Source organism: Tachyglossus aculeatus, chromosome 26 (assembly GCF_015852505.1).
Source record: "Tachyglossus aculeatus isolate mTacAcu1 chromosome 26, mTacAcu1.pri, whole genome shotgun sequence".
NCBI classification, from domain to species: domain Eukaryota; kingdom Metazoa; phylum Chordata; class Mammalia; order Monotremata; family Tachyglossidae; genus Tachyglossus; species Tachyglossus aculeatus.
The window spans coordinates 10,608,565-10,628,921 of record NC_052091.1 but is presented as its reverse complement, the minus strand read 5'-3'; the positions used below and the strand labels follow the sequence as shown (position 1 = coordinate 10,628,921).

General features: G+C 51.1%; 1 protein-coding gene across 2 annotated transcripts in view; it reads right to left on the bottom strand.

Annotated features, from left to right (window-relative positions):
- The window catches only part of PAQR5 (progestin and adipoQ receptor family member 5), a 34,916-nt gene that overhangs the window by 11,095 nt on the left and 3,464 nt on the right, over window positions 1-20,357 (bottom strand). For both annotated transcript variants that reach the window (XM_038767054.1, XM_038767055.1), the window contains exons 2-4: window positions 7,647-7,834; window positions 3,029-3,156; window positions 1,686-1,891 (exon numbers count right to left, since the gene is read on the bottom strand). In XM_038767054.1, coding sequence (XP_038622982.1) covers window positions 1,686-1,891; window positions 3,029-3,156; window positions 7,647-7,700 — 388 coding nt within the window. In that variant the 5' untranslated portion in view covers window positions 7,701-7,834. The remainder of the gene's footprint in view (window positions 1-1,685; window positions 1,892-3,028; window positions 3,157-7,646; window positions 7,835-20,357) is intronic.

The window sequence follows — 20,357 nt, the reverse complement described above, 5'->3', positions numbered from 1 at the left end:
ACCATACCATAATAATTATTAATAATAATTGATTTCTGTTGATCATAATAATAATGGTATTTGTTAAATGCTATGTCCACATGTTTTGTTTTGTTGCCTGTCTCCCCCTTCTAGACTGTGAGCCCATTGTTGGGCTATATGTCACCAACTTGTACTTCCCAAGTGCTTAGTACAGTGCTCTGCACACTGTAAGCGCTCAATAAATACGATTGAATGAATGAATGAATGTGCCAAGCAGTGGGGTAGATACAAGATAATCAGGTTGCCCCATGTGGGGCTCACAGTCTTAATCTCAAATTTATAGATGAGGTTTGAGGTACAGAAAAGGTCCCAAGGTCACACAGCAGACAAGTGGTGGAGTCCTCTGACTCCCAAGCCCATGCTCTTTCCACTAAGCCACACTGCTTCAATTATTAATAATAATAACTGTGGTAATTGTTAATGTGCCAGGCACTCTACTAAGCACTGGGGAAGATAAAAGCAATCAGGTTGGATGCAGTCCCTGTCCCACATGGGGCACAAAATGCATCTCCATTTTGCAGAGGAGGGAACTGAAGCCCAGAGAAGTGACTTGCCCAGGGTCACACAGCAGACAAGTGGCACGGCTGGGATTAGAAACAGATCTTTCGGAGTCCCAGGCCTGGGCTCCATCCACTAGACCATGCCAGTTCTCTGCAGAGAGTTAGTAGTCCTTGAAAGGGTGGGGCTGGGCCACCCCTGCACTGCCTGCTGAGGCCCAGTAATGACAACTCTGAGAAAGGATCCTCACCACAAGGTGGGCGGCCAGTGGGGCCCAGTTTCCGGCTTGTCCGTCTTCCCGTCCAGGCCACCTTTCTGTCCGGTATTTTGACTTTCGGCATCCTGCCTCCCTCCACCTCGCCTCCTGCCCCCGAGTGCCGTGGCTCGGAAGAGGCGCCTGCATTTATGGGGTCCGTGGGGAGAATGCCCCGACTCTGGTGAGAGTGCTGGGTGGGGCGGGGGTCAGGGCAGGGACAGGCATTCGCGTTTCAAGCAGACTGAGGTGGACTCTGTATGACGGCATAGCGTGATGCCATGCTGATGCCGTGTGCCCAGCATACACGTGCCACGCCTTGCAGTCCGGAGGCAAGGGGGGGGGGGGGCAGGAAATAGCTGTAATTTATTTATTTTGATTGATGCCTGTCCTTCCAGTCTAGACTTTAAGCTCACTTGGGCAGGGAATGTGTCTGTTCTATTGTACTCTCCCAAGTGCTTAGTTCAGTGCTCTGCACACAGTGAGCACTCAATAGATTCATTCATTCATCCAATCATATTTATTGAGTGCATATTTACTAACCACTTGGGAAAGTATAATAGAACAGTGAACAGTGACATTCCTTAATTAATATGATTGACTGACTGACTAAATCTGTTTACTTGTTTTGATGTCTGTCTCCCCCTTTCTAGACTGTGAACCCATTGTGGGCAGGGAACGTCTCTGTTGCTGAATTGTCCTTTCCAAGCACTTAGTACAGTGCTCTGCACACAGTAAGCACTCAATAAATACGATTGAATGAACGAATGAATGAAATGACGAGAGCGGAGGCCCCAGGCTGGGACAGGAAGTAGAAAGAGCCAGTGCTGGCCCTCCTAGGCCCAGGCTTTACGATGGACAGGATGATGGGAAGGTTGGGGGGCTGGGTGGATGGGGTTCACGCGACTCTTACCCAAGCCGAACAGATTGACGGCGCCATAGTCAAAGAAGTAGCAGATGTGCCGGGCCCTGAGGGACATGGAGCTGAAGGTGTGAGCGCAGCTGGAGGCAAAGGGGTACACGCAGCTGGTCACCATGTAGACCAGCAGGGGCCAGGAGTAGGGGTCATTCCAAAAGTCCAGCCGACACCAGGTAGACAGCAGCTTCCACAGGAAGTACCTGAGAGACGGCGGTAGTCTTCAGGAAGCGGCGGAGCGGAGCGGGCCGCCCCTCCGGTCCCCTGCCTTGGGCGAGGATGGAAGGCTTCATTTCCGGCCCCGTTTCACCTCACTGCCCCGTCCGCCTCCACTCCCTCCCTTATTCTGCCTGATTTCGTGCCTTCCTTTTCCGTTCCCGGCCCACAGCTTGGGGTCTGCTAGGATCCCAGATTTTTTCTGCCCACAATATCTGCTCCCATCTTGAGAGGAAACTTGTTTTCATCTCTAGGAGAAGGCCCAGCCTGAGATCCTTCAGCCCCCTATGCTCTTCATCTCCACCCCCTCTACTTCCAATTTTGTGCCGTCACTTTGTCCTCTGGTCTGATTCTCCAAGGTCACTCGCCAGTCCACCCGTCCAATCTGATGACCTTGGAAAAATCGCACAAGCAGGGCTCTACTCTAGCACCTCAGGCATTATAATAATAATGCTCTCCAGCAAGAAGCAAGCTCCCTGGAATTCCACTTGATAGGCCCTCTCCTCACCCCATCTTCTACCTCCCTTCTCCTCCTCAAATGGCAAGGCCCTTTTATAATTATCCTTTGGGAACAGAGAGAAATAATAATAATGATGGTATTTGTTAAGCACTTACTATGTGCCAAGCACTGTTCTAAGCGCTGGGGGGATACAGGGTGATCAGGTTGTCCCACGTGGGGCTCACAGTCTTAATCCCCATTTTACAGATGAGGGAACCGAGGCACAGAGAAGTTAAGTGACTTGCCCAAAGTCAAACAGCTGATAATTGGCGGAGCCGGGATAACAACAATAATAATAATTTATATTCATTTAGGGCTTACTATGTGCCAAGCACTGCTCTACCCGCTGAGATAGACACAGGATAATCAAGTCGGAAACACAAGGCACTCACAGCCTATGGGTATTGAATCCCCATTTGACAGATGAGGAAACCAAGGCACAGAGAAGTGAATCAGCTTGGTCCCCCAGGAGGCAGGTGGTGGGGCTGGAATTGGAACCCGGGGCCTCCCAGGCCTGTGCTCTTTCTATTAGGGTGCGCTTCTTCTCACTTCTAGACACCACCCCTCGTCTCCTCTCCATTGCTCTCTATTAGGCAGGACATTGCGGGGGCAAAATGGGACATACCAGGCGGGCAGGAAGTGAGTCCAGATGTTTAGCGTTTCATTGGTCAACTGGAAAACGCTGAGGAGGCAGTCGGTAGCCGAACTCTGTGGGGGTCGGTAGCCAAAGATAATGCCTTGTTCATGGAACACCTTCAGGAAAAGAATAACCAGACTAGTAGGAGGAGCATAGGACTGACAGTTGGAATTTTTTGTTTGTTTGTTTTTCATAGTACTTGTTAAGCGCTTAAGCTCATTGTGGGCAGGGAATGTGCCTGTTATGAAGGGAATGTGCCTGTTATGAACTCTCCCAAGAGCTTAATACAGTGCTCAGCACACAATAAGTGCTTAATAAGTACCACTGATTGGTTCATTGATTACTACGTGCCAGGCACTGTACTGAGCGCTGGAGTAGATGCAAGCTTGTCAGGTTGGACACAGTCCATGTCCCACCTCGGCTCACAGTCTAAATTCCCATGTTAGAGAGAAGGGAACTGAGGCACAGAGAAGTGAAGTGTCTTGCCCAAGGTCACATAGCAGACACGTGGTGGACCCAGGATTAGAATCCAGATCCTCTGACTCCCAGGCCCAGGCTCTTTTCACTAGAACACGCTGGGTCTCGGAGTCAGTCGGGAGATCCGAGTTCTAATCCTAGTCACTGGCCTGCTGTGTGACCTCAGGCAGTTTACTTAACCACTCTGGGTCTCAACATCCTCCTCTACAAAATGGGGTTGAGATTATTTTTTTTATAGTATTTAAGCATTCATTATGTCTCAAGGATTGTTCTAAGCCCTGAGGTAGATAAAAGTTCACCAGTTCCTGCCCCGCATGGGGCTCACAGTTTAAGTAAGAGAGAGAACAGGCACTGAATCCCCATTTTGCAGATGAGGAAACTGATGCACAGTGAAGTGACTCACCCAAGGTCATGCAACAGGTAACTGGTCGAGCCAGTATTAGCACCCAGGTCCTCTGACTCCAGGACCTTGCACTCTCCATTAGGCCACGCTATTCCCCCACTCTCCCTCCCCCCCGACACCCCCTGCTACTTTCTGACCTCCACCATTTGGGGACAGGAAAAGTATCCAGTCTGATTATTTTATCAGCCCAGCGCTTAGTACAAAACTCAACACCTAGTATATGCTGAATAAATACCATCCCTGTAATCCGTCCCTCTGCCACTGCCCATTCCCCTTGGAGCCCCAAACTGGTTGTGAGCAGGGAATGTGTCCTCTTGTTATACTGTGCTGTCCCAGGTGCTTATTACAGTGTTCTGCACACAGTAAGAGCTCAATAAATATGACTGACTGACTGACAGAGACTGCACTAGCTCCCACCCAACCAGCCCATCGATGAATATGGACCTATTGCTCATTTTCCTGCCCACACACATTTTTTTGCAAGCACGGGAGGAAATGGATGAGTGCATCCACTAGCCATTAGCCATTAGCTTTCAACCACACTTCGTCTCTGCCTCTTTTTGCCGAAGCGGCCAGCCAGAAACCAAACTGACTGACTGGCATTTCTCCCTGCCCCCGTGGGCCTGGCCTGAGCTCTAGCCAACACCTAGACATTGTGTCCCGTCTCCCAGAGGCCCTTGGGGCTGCGTTTATGCCCCAGCCCTGGGCCAAGGGTGTGGCCAATTTAGTTTCACGGTGTGGCACTAAATTGAGCTTTGTTGGGTTGGCTTCCAACTACCTCTCGGGTTCCTCGGGAGTGGAGAATGCGTCACTCCTTGACTCCAATTTCCCACGGCACCGAATCGAGTGGGCGCTCAGTAAATTCTAATACTACTGCCTCCCTCTTTTCTTTTAATGGCACTTGGTAACAATAATAATAATAATAATGGCATTTGTTAAGTGCTTACTATGTGCAAAGCACTGTTCTAAGCGCTGGGGAGGATACAAGGTGATCAGTTTGTCCCACGTGGGGCTCACAATCTTTATCCCCATTTTACAGATGAGGTAACTGAGACACAGAGAAGTGAAGTGACTTGCCCAAAGTCACACGGCTGACAATTGGCAGAGCAGGGATTTGAACTCATAACCTCTGACTCCCAAGCCTGTGCTCTTTCCATTGAGCCATGCTGCTAATTATTATTATTCTAGTAATTACTTTTTTATTATTATTAGACTGGAATTTGTTTGGGATTCTGCCCCCAGGCGATGTGCTGGATCTGGTTCTTTGATTCCAATTAAAAACTGGAATGGGGAAAACCAAGCTCTGATTTTTGTCAAGGAATCATTTCACCCAGCCCCATCAAAGCATTCTCCAAAGAGCCCTTTCGGAACCGAAATGTCACAGAAGAGCTGTCACTGCCTCTTCTCTAGGTGTCGGGCAAGTTTCTGAATCCTATTTCCTATCTATTTCCGATGAGGGCAGCCGACATAAACTGAGATGCCACAGACAAGTTAAAGTGATGGTTGAACCACTGTGATATCTAAATGGAATTATATTTTAATTGGAAGCCTGGATTGTGTTTTAATTAGCTCATCATCTAGAGTGATTCTGATACAATCCCTCCCTGCATTCTGGCATAAGTCAGCTTCCCCGTCTCACGATTCTTGAAAACATCATCTTATCCAGATCAACGAGTTTTCTAGGCTTTTAGGGAGGCTGATGACTTCATATCCTGGCTGCGGCGGACATGAGTGGTGCAGTTTGAAGGAGGAAGGCACCAGTATTCTTCCAGGCTAGTTATTCTTCTCCCCTTTACCCAGAGTTTTCTCCTAGGAGAAGTCTGGAGAGAAGCAGTGTGACTTGGTGGAAAGAGTATGGGCCTGAGAGTCAGAGGACCTGGCTTCTAATTCAGGTTCCACCACTTGCCTGTTGCATGACCCTGGGTGAGTCATTTCAGTTTTCTGTGCTTCTGTTCTCCTCATCTGAAAATGGTAATAAAATACCTGTTTTCCCTCCCTAATAATAATAATAATTGTGATATTTGTTAAGCGCTTGCTATGTACCCGGCACTGTATTACCTGGGGGAGAATTCAAGCAAATCGGGTTGGACACAGTCCCTCTCCCACCTGAAGCTCAGTTTTACTCCCCTTTTTACAGCTGAGGTAACTGAAGCATAGAGGAGTGAAGTGATTTGTCCAAGGTCACATAGCAGACAAGAGGCAGAGTCAAGATTAGAACCCAGATCCTTCGGGCTCCCAGACCTGTGCTCTATCCACTAGGCCATGCTTCTTCTCAGATGTGAGCCCCCTGTGGAAAAGGGACTGTGTCTGGCCTGATTAACCTGTAACTGCCCTAATGCACAGCAATAATAATAATAATAATTACGGAATTTGTTAAGCACTTACTATGTGCCAAGCACTGTTCTAAGCCCTGGCACTGTTCTAAGTGCTGAATAATAATGGTATTTGTTAAGCGCTTACCATGTGCCAAGCACTGTTCTAAGCACTGGGGTAGATAAAAGGTAATCGGGGCTCACAGTCTTAATCCCCATTTTACAGATGAGGTAACTGAGGTACAGAGAAGTTAAGAGGCTTGTCCAAGGTCACACAGCAGACAAGTGGCGGAGCCGGGATTAGAAAACGTGTCCTCTGACTCCCAAGACCGTGCTCTTTCCACTATGCCATGCTGCTTCTCATGTCACAGTGCTTGGCATGCAACAAGCACTTTAACAAATACCACAGTGACGATTAAGCCAGCTCTCTGGGTTTCAGTGCTTTCGCTGCCTGAGCTGGAGCAGAGGGGGGCATGAGAAATTGAGTGCGCTGAAACGGCATTTCCTCATTCAGTGAGAAGTTCCCTCATCTCACAAAGCTGGCTCTAGTGGAGTGATTTCACACTGAGGTTTAGTGTGGCTGATGCGCAGATGAACTACTACAAAGACGACCTTTTCTGAGTCATTGCTGAGCAGTTTGAAGCCATTAAGGGCGGTTCCCAGAAGACTGCTTTTCAGTCACATGTAACTGGTGATTAGAAATGAATCCCTGCCACCCACTGCATCCTAAGCCTCATGGAAGGGTCAGAAAGGGATTTTTTTAAAAATCATCCTTCCCCCTGAGGACAACGGCCACGTCCAGTCTCCCCCATAACAGTTGAGTGGAAGCTCCTTGTGGACAGGAACTGAGGCCTGTGAGTCTGGGTTCTAACCTAGGACCTGGGTTCTAATCCCAGCTCCGCCACTTGTCAGCTGGGTGACTTTGGGCAAGTCACTTAATTTCTCTGCACCTCAGTTACCTCATCTGTCAATGGGGATTAAGACTGTGAGCCCCCCGTGGGACAACCTGATCACCTTGTAACCTCCCCAGTGCTTAGAACAGTGCTTTGCATATAGTAAGCGCTTAATAAATGCTATCATCATCATCATCATAGTTTAAGAAGGAGAGAGAACAAGTATCGAATTCCCATTTGACAGATGAGAAAACTGAAGCACAGAGAAGTTAGGTGACTTATCCAAGGCCTCAGATCACCGGACAAGTGGCAGTGCCAGGATTAGAAGCCAGGTCCTCGGCCTCCCAAGCCCATACTCTTTTCACTAGACCCCACTAGTGGAATACCATCCTGACTGGGAGCAGTCCACATAGTGGTGCTTTTGACTGGCGGAATGCGATCGAAGAAGATTGCCAGGGCCATGGTGCAGACTTTTTGGAGACCCCGTCCCCCTAACCCCCGTTCCTGCCACCCCCACCTACCTTGGGCATCTGGTCTATGTTGAAGGAGCGGGGGAGTTTCCAGTTGGGAACCATCTGGTCCGAGCAGAGGACAGCTCTGTAGCCAGGGTAAAGGCCTCAGGAGGTCCAGCTTCTCTCCCTGAGGATCCGGTCTTGGCCTGCCAACGCCTGTTTGATCTGGTCCTCTCCCCGGCCCGCTTCCTTGGGTCCTAGGGAGAGCAGGGGAACAAGCACAAGGATGTGTCTTCAGCCATGGATGTGGGACAGGATGGTCTTTTTTCTATGGTATTTGTTAAGCACTTATTATGTGCCAGGCACTGTACTAAGTGCTGGGATAGATACAAGCTAATCAGGTAGGACACAATCCCTGTCCCACATAGGGCTCACAGTCTTAATCCCCACTTTACAGAGGAGGGAACTGAGGCACAGAAGTGAAGGGCCTTGCCCAAGTTCACTCAGCAGGCAAGTGACAGATCCAGGATTAGAAGCCAGATTCTTCTGAACCTCAGGCCCATGGTCTTTCTACCAGTTCAGGCTGCTTCGGTAGCCCCACCTGGGCTACCTATAGTCAGCCTGGGCAATGCCAGAATTCCTTCTCCTGCCCTGCGGCTGCCAAATGGCAGGGCCTCCCCAGAATCAGCTCCCAAGTGCTCCTGGTGGAGCCAAGAGCCACAGAGACTCATGTCGGGCAGCGGTGGGCTGTCCGGTCATCAGTATGGGCTGAAGAGCAGCCTGGCCTACAGGAAAGAGCCCACACCTGGGAGTCAGATGACCTGGGTTCTAAACCTGGCTCTGCCACTTGTCTGCTGTGTGACCTTGGGCAAGTGACTTCACTTCTCTGGGCCTCAGTTTCCTCATCTATAGAATGGGGTTAAAAGACCTGTTCTCCCTCCTACTTAGACTGTGAGCTACATGTGGGATGGGGACTAGCCCTGATCTGATTATCTAGTATCTACCCCCGTGCTTAGTACAAAGTAAGCACTTAACCAATACCACTGTCATCATCATCATCATCATCATCACCTTGAGGGAAAATGGCGGAAGCTGCCCTAGGGGAATGGGCAAGTAATGGAGAAAGAGGGTTCAGACATGTGATGTCACCCCCCAGGGTTTAAGGGGCTTTGCTTTCTGTGGCCCCATGACTAATTCTCTCACCTGTGAATTCTTTCCCAGGTCTCAGCACAATGCTCTGCTCATGGTAAGTAATACGCAGAGTGGCCTACTGGCTAGAAAACAGGCCTGGGAATTAGAACAATAATAATAATAATGATAGGATTTGTTAAGTGCTTACTATGTGCCAAGCACTGTTCTAAGCACTGGGGAGATACAAGGTCATCAGATTGTCCCACATGGGGCTTACAGTCTTAATCCCCATTTTACAGATGAAGTAATTGAGGCACAGAGAAGTTAATCGACTAGCCCAAAGTCACACAGCTGACAAGTGGCGGAGCCAGGATTAGAACCCACGACCTCTGACCCCCAAGCCCATGCTCTTTCCACTAAACTACGCTGCCTGGGTTCTAATCCCCGCTCTGCCACTTGTCTGCTGTGTGACCTTGGGCAAGTCACTTAACTTCTCTTGCCTCAGTTTCCTCATCTGTAAGGGTGAAATCCTACTCCCTTTTTTAAAAATGGCATTTGTTAAGTGCTTACTATGTGCCAGGCACTGGGGTAGATACAAGATAATTAGGCTGGATACAGTCTGTGTCCCATGTGGGACTCAGAGTCTTAATCCCCATTTTACAGATGAGGTATCTGAGGCACAAAGAAGTTAAGTGACTTTCCCAAGTTCACACAACAGCCCAGTGGAGGAGCAGGAAGTAGAACCCAGGTCTTCTGTCTCCCAAGCCTATGTTCTTTCCACTAGATCATGCTGCTTCCCTAATTCATTCATTTAATTGTATTTATTGAGCATTTACTGTGTGCAGAGCACTGTACTAAGCGCTTGGGAAGTACAAGTTGGCAACATATAGAGATGGTCCCTACCCAACAACAGGCTCAACAGGACAGGGATGGTGTCCAGTCTGATTATCTTGTACCTACTTCAGTACTTAGTACAGTTCTTGGCACTTAATACTTAATATATTGTCATCCCCATGTGGGCTATGAACTGTTTCCAAACTGATTAGCTTGTACTCTCCCAAGTGCTTAGTACATTGTTCTGCATACAGTAAGTACTCAATAAATGGTTGATTAAATGAATGAATCCACCCCAATTCTTAGTACCATGGCTGGCACATAGTAAGCACTTAACAAATACCATAAAAAAAAGAGTCATACAGCAGGCAAGGGGTGGGGTCAGGATTAGAACCCAGGTCTCTTGACTCCCGGGCCCGTGCTCTTTCCACTAGGCCATGGTGTTTCTTCACTTTGAGTGCTTAATACATACCATTACTACTGCTACCATTGCTCTAACAGAGCTGATGGGGGACTGGAGGGAGAGAGAGACAGATGGAGGAAAGAGAAAGGAAAAAAGAGGGGGGGAAGGAGGGAGAGAAGAGAAATGGAGGGAGAAGGGAAAGGGAAGGCAACAGACTGCTCAAACATTTCTTTCCCTTTCCTGTCAGCTCGCCCTCAGCCACACGCTTAATGTCCTTAATGTCCTTAATGTCAGGCACAAAACATCGCAACTGCCTTGACCATCAGCTCATTCACCCTGCGACGCAATTTCACGTGTGGCAAGCAACACCTTCTCCATCTCGTGGCGGAGAGGATGTCAAAATCTCCCTGGAGTTCAGCCCGTCGGTTCTTTTCCCCCCAAACTGCTCCCACGCTGGTTCAAGCACTTATCACATCTCGTCTCTACGACTGCATCGGCCTCCTTGCCGACCTCGCCGCCTCCTGTCTCTCCCCACTCCAGTCCATACTTCACTCCGCTGCCCGGATCATTTTTCTACAGAAACACTCAGGCCACGTCTCCCCACTCCTCAAGAAACTCCAGTTCACCTCCGCATCAAACGGAAACTCCTGGACTTGGGCTTTAAGGTAGTCACTCAGCTCTCCCCTCCTACCTTACCTCATTCATCTCCCACTAAAACCAAGCCCATGCGCTTGAGTCTGCTAAAGCCAACCCCCGTACTGTTCCTCAGTCTTGTCTCCCCTCTCTCCATCAACCCCCTGCTCACATTCCACATTTTGTTTCATTTATAATGGAGCATGGCTCTCCCCATCTTCAAAGCGCTCTTAAAATCACATCTCCTCCAAGAAACCTTCCCTGACTAAGCTGTCATCTCCCACCCTATTCGCCTGTCTTCTGTATCACCCATGCACCCCTTTAGCCCTTTGTAACGCACTCTGCTCCCCAGCCCCACAGTACTTCTGTTCAACTCTGCTGCTTCCCCTACCCTTATTTTTAATGTCTCTCTCCCCCTCTAGACCGCTAGCTCCTTGCGGGCAGGTATCATGTCTACCAGCTCTATTGCACTGGTCTCTCCCAAGGCTTGGTCCAATGTTCTGCACCATTAAGTGTTCAGTAAATGCCATTGATTGATTGATTGATTGGTGCCTCCTGGAGGAGGTGAGTTTTGGGGAGGGCTTTCAAAGTGATGTGGTTGTGCAACATTCAGGTTCTTCCCTATCTTGCTTACGTACATATCTTTAAATTATATATTATAGATTACCTACATTAATGTCCGTTTCCCCCTCTAGACTGTAAGACATTAATTTAAGTAATCTTGGTCGTCTCATTACCAGTTGGTTAGTCCCTGAGATTTCATTCTAGATTACAGAAGATGAACCGCTCCTGTCAGGTCACGCTTTTCTTCTGCCATGTCCCATGCTTTAGCCCAGGGAAGGCTGGTACATTCTGTTTAAACTGGGAAGTGGGCATTTGTGGGGGGGTGTACGCACGTGTGCTTGTGTGTACATGCTCAACTAGGCACCGGGAGTGTAACATAGGAGCAGGACAAAGCTTGACCTGTTTTTTCAGGACCCAAGTGAGTCAAGATCTGCCCTGGCTAAATCCCGGCTCCACCAATCAGCTGTGTGACTTTGGGCAAGTCACTTAACTTCTCTGTGCCACTGGAAGCAGTACGGCATAGTAGATAGGGCCCGGGCCTGGGAGTCAGGAGTTCATGGGTTCTAATCCCGGCTCCGCCACTTACCTGCTGTGTGACCTCGGGCAAGTCACTTCACTTCTCTGGGCCTCAGTTACCTCATCTGGAAAATAGGGTTTAAGACTGTGAGCTCCAGGTGGGTCGGGGACTGTGTCCAACCCAATTTTTATCCACCCCAATGCTTAGTACAGTGCCTGGCATATAGTCAGAGTTTAACAAATATAATTATTAGTAGTAGTATTATTTTACAGATAAGAGAAATGAGGCCCAGAGAGGTGAAGTGACTTGCCCATGTTACACAGCAGACGAGTGGTGGAGCTGGGAGTGGAACCTAGGTCCTTCTGACTCCCAGGCCTTTCTGACTCCCAGGCCTATCCTCTATCCACTAGGCTGGTACCAACCACTGGGACAGATGCAATAATAATAATAATAATAATAATAATAATAACAATAATAATGATGATTATGATTACAAGAGTCTGAATTAGTACCAGGGTCTTTCTGACACTCAGGCCCGGCTCTTGCCACTAGGCCTTGCTGCTTCTCAGTACCATCCAATACAATCAGATCAGACTGGGTCTCTGTCCCACTCAGGGACCACGGCCCGAGAGATAGAGGAGAACAAAGTATTGAATCTCCATTTTCCAGATGAGAAAAATGAGGCTCAGAGAAGTCAAGTGACTTGACCAAGGTCACCCAGCGGGTGAGTAGTGGACCGAGGATTAGAACTAGGGTCTTCTGAATTCTGGTCCTGTGTTCTCCCCACTGGGCAACACAGCCTCTCACGTTTGCAAAAGCTACCCTGTCCCACAACCCAATATTTTCCAGCCCCTCCTGAGATCTCCCCTTCTCCACCTGCCAAGCTTTTTTTTTAAATCTACCTGACTGGGGCAGGCAAAGCCCAAAGGGATTTGGGGAGTCTAGGTCCCATCGGCTCCTCCCTGCTCCAGAAGGAGCCTCCCTGAGGAGCGCACTAGAGGACTTGGGGCAGGGCCGGTCTCGGCTGGTCGCAGCCAGTCCCAGCCGGTGCTGAGTTTTTCCATAAACTTGGCCCGGCTCCGATTTGTTCAACCTGCGAAGACGCCTCCTGCCTAATTCATCGGTGAACTCGGAATTCTCTCTGGTGGTGGTGGATGGGGCGGTGGGGACGGGGTTGGGGGGCAGAGGGGTGGTCCCGAGAGCACTCCCCTGTCCCTTCCCCCTGTCCCTTTCCCACATCAAGCCCCACCGGGCTGAGGGAATCGCATCTGGCTCCAGCCCGGCACAGGTCAGGGGGCAAAGGACAAAGGTTACTGAGGGGACTGACAGCCTCAATAGGTGGGATGCTAGCAGACCCAGGGGGATTCCAGCCCCTGTCTGGTCCAATTCACCCAGACCCCAAAGCCCATGTGAGGGACAAGCTTCTCAACCAAGAGGAGGCCAAAGCTGGGGCCTAACTAGGTAGGTCAGTAGCCAGGCCCTAGTTGGCTTTCACTCTGTGCTTCTGCTCCTCTGGCAGTACATTACTGCCTTTTCTTTCGACTCTGTGTACTTGCCCCCGACTTTTATGCTGTTTTAGTGTTTTATTGGGTCTCCTCCTGCTTCGTCGGCAATCCTCCCCACCGTCACCTCACAGCCTTAGACTGTGAGCCCCTGAGGGCCAGGGACTATGTCTGACCCTCCCATCCCCCTGGGCCCAGGCCTTCCTTCCTCCCGCTCACTTAATCCAGTGCTCTGCACAAAGTGGGTGCTTAGTAAATACTACTACTACTGCTACTACTACTTCTAATACCACTACTGTTATATGGTTGCCACTGTTTGTTATACTGTACTCTCTCAAGTGCTTAGAACAGTGCTCTACACCCTGTAAGCACTCAATAAATACAACTGACTGACTCACTAACTGCCATCCTCCTTCCCTCCCCTCAGCTGGGGAGGGAAGGGGCATGTTCTCTTTCATTTCGAAGTGTCAGTCTGCCCAGCTGCCCGGGTTGGTGTGGACAGCCAAGGAGCTTTTGCAAACCAGGGGGAAGCAGTGCATTATGAGACTTTGGAGAAGATGCATGACCTTATGGAAAGTGCATGGGTCTGGGAGCCAGAAGACCTGACTATGTGGCCTTGGGCAGGTCACTTAACATCTCTGCCCCTCCATCTCCTCATCTGGAAAATAGGGATTCAAAACCTGTTCTCTCTCCTACTTAGACTTTGAGCCCCGTGTGGGACATGGATGGGATCTTGTCTAAATCTACCCCAGTGTCATGTGCTTGGCACACAGTAAGCGCTTCACAAATACCACCATTATTATTATTTCAGCAGAACACTTGCACCAGGCAACACTGCACAGTTCGGAGGAGAAAATTCATTCTCGTGGATTTGATCGCCTCTAGGCCACTTCTTGGCTGAGCTCGGATCCACTTTGTCTCCGCTCCAATCAAATCGATTCTGATCCCGCTCCTTGTGGAGATTGCGCTGTCCATCTACCCTATTAGAGCGTGAGCCCCTTGCGTGTCCTCTGTGGAGAGCTATCTCTATCTCACCACTGATCTCTCATCTATGTCCTGCTTCTGGCCTGGAAAGCCCTCCCTCCTCATATCCAACTCTCCCCACCTTCAAAGCCTTATTGAAGGCATATTTCTTCCAAGAGGCCTTCCCCAACTAAACCCTCCTTTCCCCTTCTCCCACTCCCTTCTGAGTCACCCTGATTTGCTCCCATTATTCACCTCTCTCTCAGATCTTTTGTAAATATCTGTAATGTATTCATTTATATTAATGTCTGTCTCCCCCTCTGGACCGTAAACTTATTGCAGGCAGGGAATGTGTCTGTTACAGTGTACTCTCCCAAGTGCTTAGTAAAGTGCTCCACATGCAGTAAGTGCTCAATAAATATGATTGAGTGACTGAGAGCTGCTGTGAGAGCAGAAGACGCTTGATAAACCCTGTCACGGCTACAGCTGTGACTGACCTCCTTATCTTCCCACCCAAAGCCTGTCCTCTCCCTGACTTTCCCGTCACTGTAGACGGCACCACCATCCTTCCCGACTCACAAGCCCGTAACCTTGGCGTTATCCTTGACTCTTTTCTCTCAATCAACCAACATTTTCAATCCGTCACTGAATCCTGCTGGTCCCACCTTCAGGACCACTAAAATCCACCCTTTCCTCTCCATCCAAACTGCTACCAGGTTAATAACAATGACTCATCCTATCCAGCCTAGATTACTGAGTCAGTCTCCGTGCTAACTGCCCAACCTCTTGTCTCTTCCCACTCAAGTCCATACTTCACTCCACTGCCCAGATCATCTTTCTACAAAAATGTTCAGGACATGTCACCCCCCTCATCAAAAATCTCCGGTGGTTATCTATCCACCTCCATATCAAACAAAAACTCCTCAACCTTGGCTTTAAAGCAGTCCACCACCTTCCCCCCTCAACCCAGTTCCTCCTGTGCTAAACTTCTCAATGTCCCTCCATCTCACCTGTCTCACCCCTCTGGCCTGAACGTCCTCCCTCCTCAAATCCACCAGACAATTACTCTCCCTACCTTTAAAGCCTTATGAAAGGCACATTTCCTCCAAGAGGGCTTCCAAGATTGAGCCCCACTTTTACTCATCTTCCACTCTCTTCTGCACTGCCCTGACTGGCTTCTTTTGTTCTTCCCCTTCCCCACCAACCCAGCGCTATTGCAATTATATATCTGTAATTTTATTTATTTGTGTTGATGTTTGTCTCCCCTCCTCTAAACTGTGAGCTCATTATGGGCAGGGATCATCACTGTTTATTGTTGTATTGTTCTTTCCCAACTGCTTTGTACAGTGCTCTGCACACAGTAAGCACTTAAGAAAAACGATTGAATGAATAAATGAATGAATGAACTGAGCTGGGGGAAGGGGTGTGGCCTCAGGCCCACTAAGCAAGGGGAAATGCCCGGGAGGGGCAGCTGGACAGTAGGTAGACCGGAAAGCCGCCTGGAATTCTGTGGAAAGCCCAGGCGGGGGGAGTGGGGCAGCATGGCACCTCTGTCCTTTTTCTCTGTGGTATTTGTTAAGCCCTTTCTGTGTGCCAGGCACCGTACCATGCGCTGAGGTAGATACAGGCTAATCAAGTTGGACAAGGTCCTCATCCCCATTTTACCGACAAGGCAACTGAGGCCCAGAGAAGTTAAGTGACTTGCCCAAAGTCACCTGAGCAGACAAGCGGCAGAACCGGGATTAGACCCCAGGTCCTTCTGACTCCCAGGCCCAGGCTGATTTGGTGGGCTCGGCTCCCACTCGGGGTCAGGCGGTGCCCAAGGGGCCCACCCATCCATCTGGTGGCTCCCTCAGATCAGTGACAAGCTGATCCTCACCCTGCCCCGGGCCCCGCACTCTGTCTCCCTACCCACCCAGAGCCCTGAGGCCATGGCCTGTCCTTGCCCACCTCGCTGCAGTCCTGGCATGCACGAGGGCCAGCCAACACCCCCAACATGGAGGACCCCGACCACTGGAACCCAATGGGTATGAGGGCCCCTGAGGCCCCCAAAATGGCAGACTCCGAACACCAGACCCCAGTGGGCGTGAGGGCCAGCTGAAGCCCCCGACATGGTGGACCTGGAGAGCCGGGTTTTGGCAGGTGCAAGGGCTGACCCCCAGTATGGTGGATCCCAAGCTCTGGACCCCAGTGGCCAGGAGGGCCAACCGAGGCCCCAGATACCATGGACACTGAGCCCCAGGCCCCGGTGGGCATGAGGGCTGGCCAAAGCCCCCAACATAGTGAACCTTGAGAGTCAGGCCCTGGTGGGCACAAGAGTTGGCCGAAGCCCACAAAGCAATGGACCCCAAGCCCCGGTACCCTGTGAGCACGAGGGCCAACCAAGGTCCCTGAAACGTGAACCCCAAGCCCTGGGCCCCAGTGGGCATGAGGGCCGGTCGAAGCCATTGACACAGTGGACCCGGAGCCCCGGGCCACTTTCTCTTAGCCACCTCACCTGCCGCGGGAATCTGGCTGCCCCAGGGACTGGATCCCCACGTTGAACTGAGGCCCCTCAGTGGGCTGCACCAGACCAGGTTGACCAAGGACCCGGGTCTCCGCTCCCCGGGGAATCAGGCCAGCCGCCAGCCCCTGGGAGAGGGGGACCCGGCGAGGGACGGGGGGCATCGCTCCTGGCCGCGGATCATCGCCCGTCCGGGGCGTCCGTTCCAATTCGTGGGAAACGTTTCCGCCGTTAATGATTACCCAGAATCTGACTTACCCGGGCCTGGCGGCACGGAGGCAAGGCAGGGGAGGCTGGTCTGCTGTAAAACGGATGGCGGAGCCGCTCTGCATAATTATGAGTAAATGGAAGGGAAAGAAAGCTGCGGGAACAACGTCGCAATTGTGTGCACTCCCAGAGGCTGGCTGCGGCCCCCGGGGACGGACCATGCCACTCCCAAGGCCCCGCGCCCCTCCCCAGCCCGCCCCCCTGCCCCAGCCCCGGGGAGTCGGGGGTCAGCGCGGGCCAGCTCGTGGGGGCAGGAACTGACACGGCCTAGTGGTAAGAGCTCGGGCCTGGAAGGTGGGAGACCCCACTTCTGATCCCACCTGCACCCGCCGCTTGTTCCCTGGGTGACCTTGGCCAAGTCACTTCCTTCTCTGGGCCTCAGTTTCCTCATTCGCAAAATGGTGTTGCAAAACCTGTCCTCCCTCCCCCTTAGATGGTGAAGTTCCTGGGAGATGGGGACCGGGTTTTTTGGGTTTTTTGGCTTTTTAAATGGCATTTGTTTAGCTTTTACTATGTGTCAAACATTGTTTTAAGTGCTGGGATAGATACAAGATAATCAGGTTGGACACAGTCCCTGTCCCCACACGGGGTTCGTAGACTAAGGAGGAAGTATAGGAGAACTGAGGCGTGGAGAAGTGAAGTGACTTGCCAAAGGCCATATAGCAACCATTTGGCAGAGTTGGGATTATAGGACCCAGGTCCTCTGATGCCCAGGCCCGTGCTTTTACTAGGCCACTCTGCTTCTCCATGGAGGACAGCGGGCACATGGGCTTTCCACCCCTGGGACCCCAAGGGTCAGGCGGCTAGCATACTGTGCCATCCCATTATCTTGCATCCACCCCAGGGTTGAGCACGGTGCTGGACACATAGGGAGCACATCACAAATACCCCAATCATTAGTAGATCTCAGTGGGTCTAGTGAATACATCCTGAAAGCTAGGACGTACTTCTGAGTAACAATAATGGCTATAAAGCCCGAACCTAGCCTGCGTGTTTGCCCAGCACCTACTAAGAGCCGATTAGCTTGTCTAATATTTGTGTTTCTATAGCATTATCTGGGGATTATTAATAATTAAAAGCTCAAACGTATTCACCGTAATCATGATGGATGAAGTCCTTTGGCTTCTAAAGGACCGGCGACAATCTCCACAAAAATTCAGTCAGCGGCCTGGCTGTCACAGCGCCAGGCTCAGCTGGGTTAGTAGCAAGGACCTGGACAGAGAACTCACCCGGACTGGGTATGGATGCCAGGCTTGGGGGAGGAGCCTGGGCCCACAGGAACAATCCCGACCTATGACTCTGAGCCCGTGGGACCCATTTGTGAGTCTGGGGCTCCGGGTGAGCCGCCTCTGCCACCCACGCATCAGCGGGTTTGAATCAGATCTCCGAGCGGCGGACAGAGAGGGCCATTGTGGGAGGAGAACGGAGCGTCCCCAGCTGGGAGACAACGAGGCCAGGGTTTGACGGCGGGGGGAGGGTCGTGGGAGAGGTGGTCCTCTGCCAGCCGGGATGGGGCATGCTCTCCAAGTCTCCAGCAAGGGACAGGTCTGGATGTCCTCTCTCCCCCATCAGTCATTCATTCATTCATTCAACGTTGCGGGCAGGGAATGTGTCTGTTCATTATTGTATCATCCTCTCCCAAGTGATTAGTACGGTGCTCTGCACACAGTAAGTGCTCCATAAATATGACTGAATGAAGAATAATAATAATAATAATAATAATAATGGTATTTGTTAAGCCCTTACTATGTGCCAAGCACCGTTCTAAGCACTGATCACAAGGTGATCAGCTTGTCCCACGTGGGGCTCACAGACTTAATCCCCATTTTCCAGATGAGGGAACTGAGGCCCAGAGAAGTGAAGTGACTTGCCCAATGTCACACAGCAGACAAGTGGCGGAACTTGAATTAGAACCCATGACCTCTAACTCCCAAGCCCGGGCTCTTGCAACTGAGCCACGCTGCTTCTCTGAGCACAGGAGAGGGCAATGTAAGGATCCACTGGAGGGAATCAAGGACACATGGTCCAGATGGGAAGCAGGTCTTTTTGGGAATGGTATTTGTTAAGTGCTTACTATGTGCCAGGCACTGTACTAGGCACCGGGGTAGATACAAGCAAATCATGTTGGACACAGTCCCTGTCCAACATGGACCTCAGAGTCTTAATCCCCATTTTACAGATGAGGGATCTGAGGCCTAGAGAAGTGAAGTGACTCACCCCAGGTCACATAGTAGACGATTGGCAGGGTCAGGATTAGAAGCCAGGTCCTTCTGACTCCCAGTCCCGGGCTCTATCCACTAGGCCACGCTGCTTCTCTGTCACCAGCCACAGGGCAGCCTGGGCAATAGCTACTGGGCACGCCCACCCCTCAGGACCCTCCGGAGGCTCCGGCCTGGCAGGTGAAGGGCTGGAGGTAGGCTGGGAAGGTGGCCTGTTGGGCAGGGTCCCTGCCGGAGAGGCGGAAACCCTGAATCCCAGCTGTCCGGGTGTGCTCTTGACCTGCGTGCTCCAGCATGGAGCCGGGAGAGGACATCAGTCACCCATCATGGCCTCGGTCTTCCCAGGCGTGAAATGGGCAGACTGTTCACAGGCCACCTCGCCAGCCGAGGAATGCTTACATGCGCTGCCAAGAGCGTGGCTGGGAAACAGAGACAGAGGTCTTTGGAGAGGGCAGAGAAGAAATAACAAGTTCCGGGCCCCTCGACAATGGACCCACAGCTGGATGGCCCTCACCCAGAATGTAAGAGGAGGACAGGTCACCCTCTTGTCTCTGAGGCCTGCTGCTCTCCACCACCCCTCAATCTCCTGGGACAGACCCCGGAGAGAGAGGTTGTTCCCGGGGAGAATCCCTGAGCTTGCTCTCCAGACTTCGGTTCTACGACTCACTGGCGTGAGGTGCCTGCCAAGGCCAAGATATTGGATCCAACCCCAGGTCTTTTCTGGGGTGTGGGGTCAGGGGTGGGGATGGGAGATTGGTTGACTTGGTTTGGTCCTGTGGCAAATCTAATCTCTGGCTAACGGCCCTGCTGGGACTCTGCTTCCCAGCAACGTGAGCAGGAAGACTCTCGATCTCTTGATCTTCAGCCAACCTTCTCTCCCGACACCCCCGCCTCCATCCCCTTGCTCACGCTCTTCCCTCCTGCTTTGCAGTTCTTCCCTCCCTCTCTCCCTGTCATCAGACAAGACCACAGCCTTCCACACATTCAAACCCATCCTCATTCGTTCATCCAATAGTATTTATTGAGCGCTTACTGTGGGCAAAGCGCCATACTAGGCTCTTGGGAGAGTACAAGAGAACGACAAACAGACCATTCCTGCCCACAACGAGTTCACAATCCTCCTCCAACACTACCTGACGAGCCGGGCTGCAGACCCCTGCCACTGGGCGAGCACAATGGGGGCAGTTCTCAGACCCCCTTCCTCCTTCCCTTCATCCTCCTCTTCCCTCCCCACCCCCCACCAG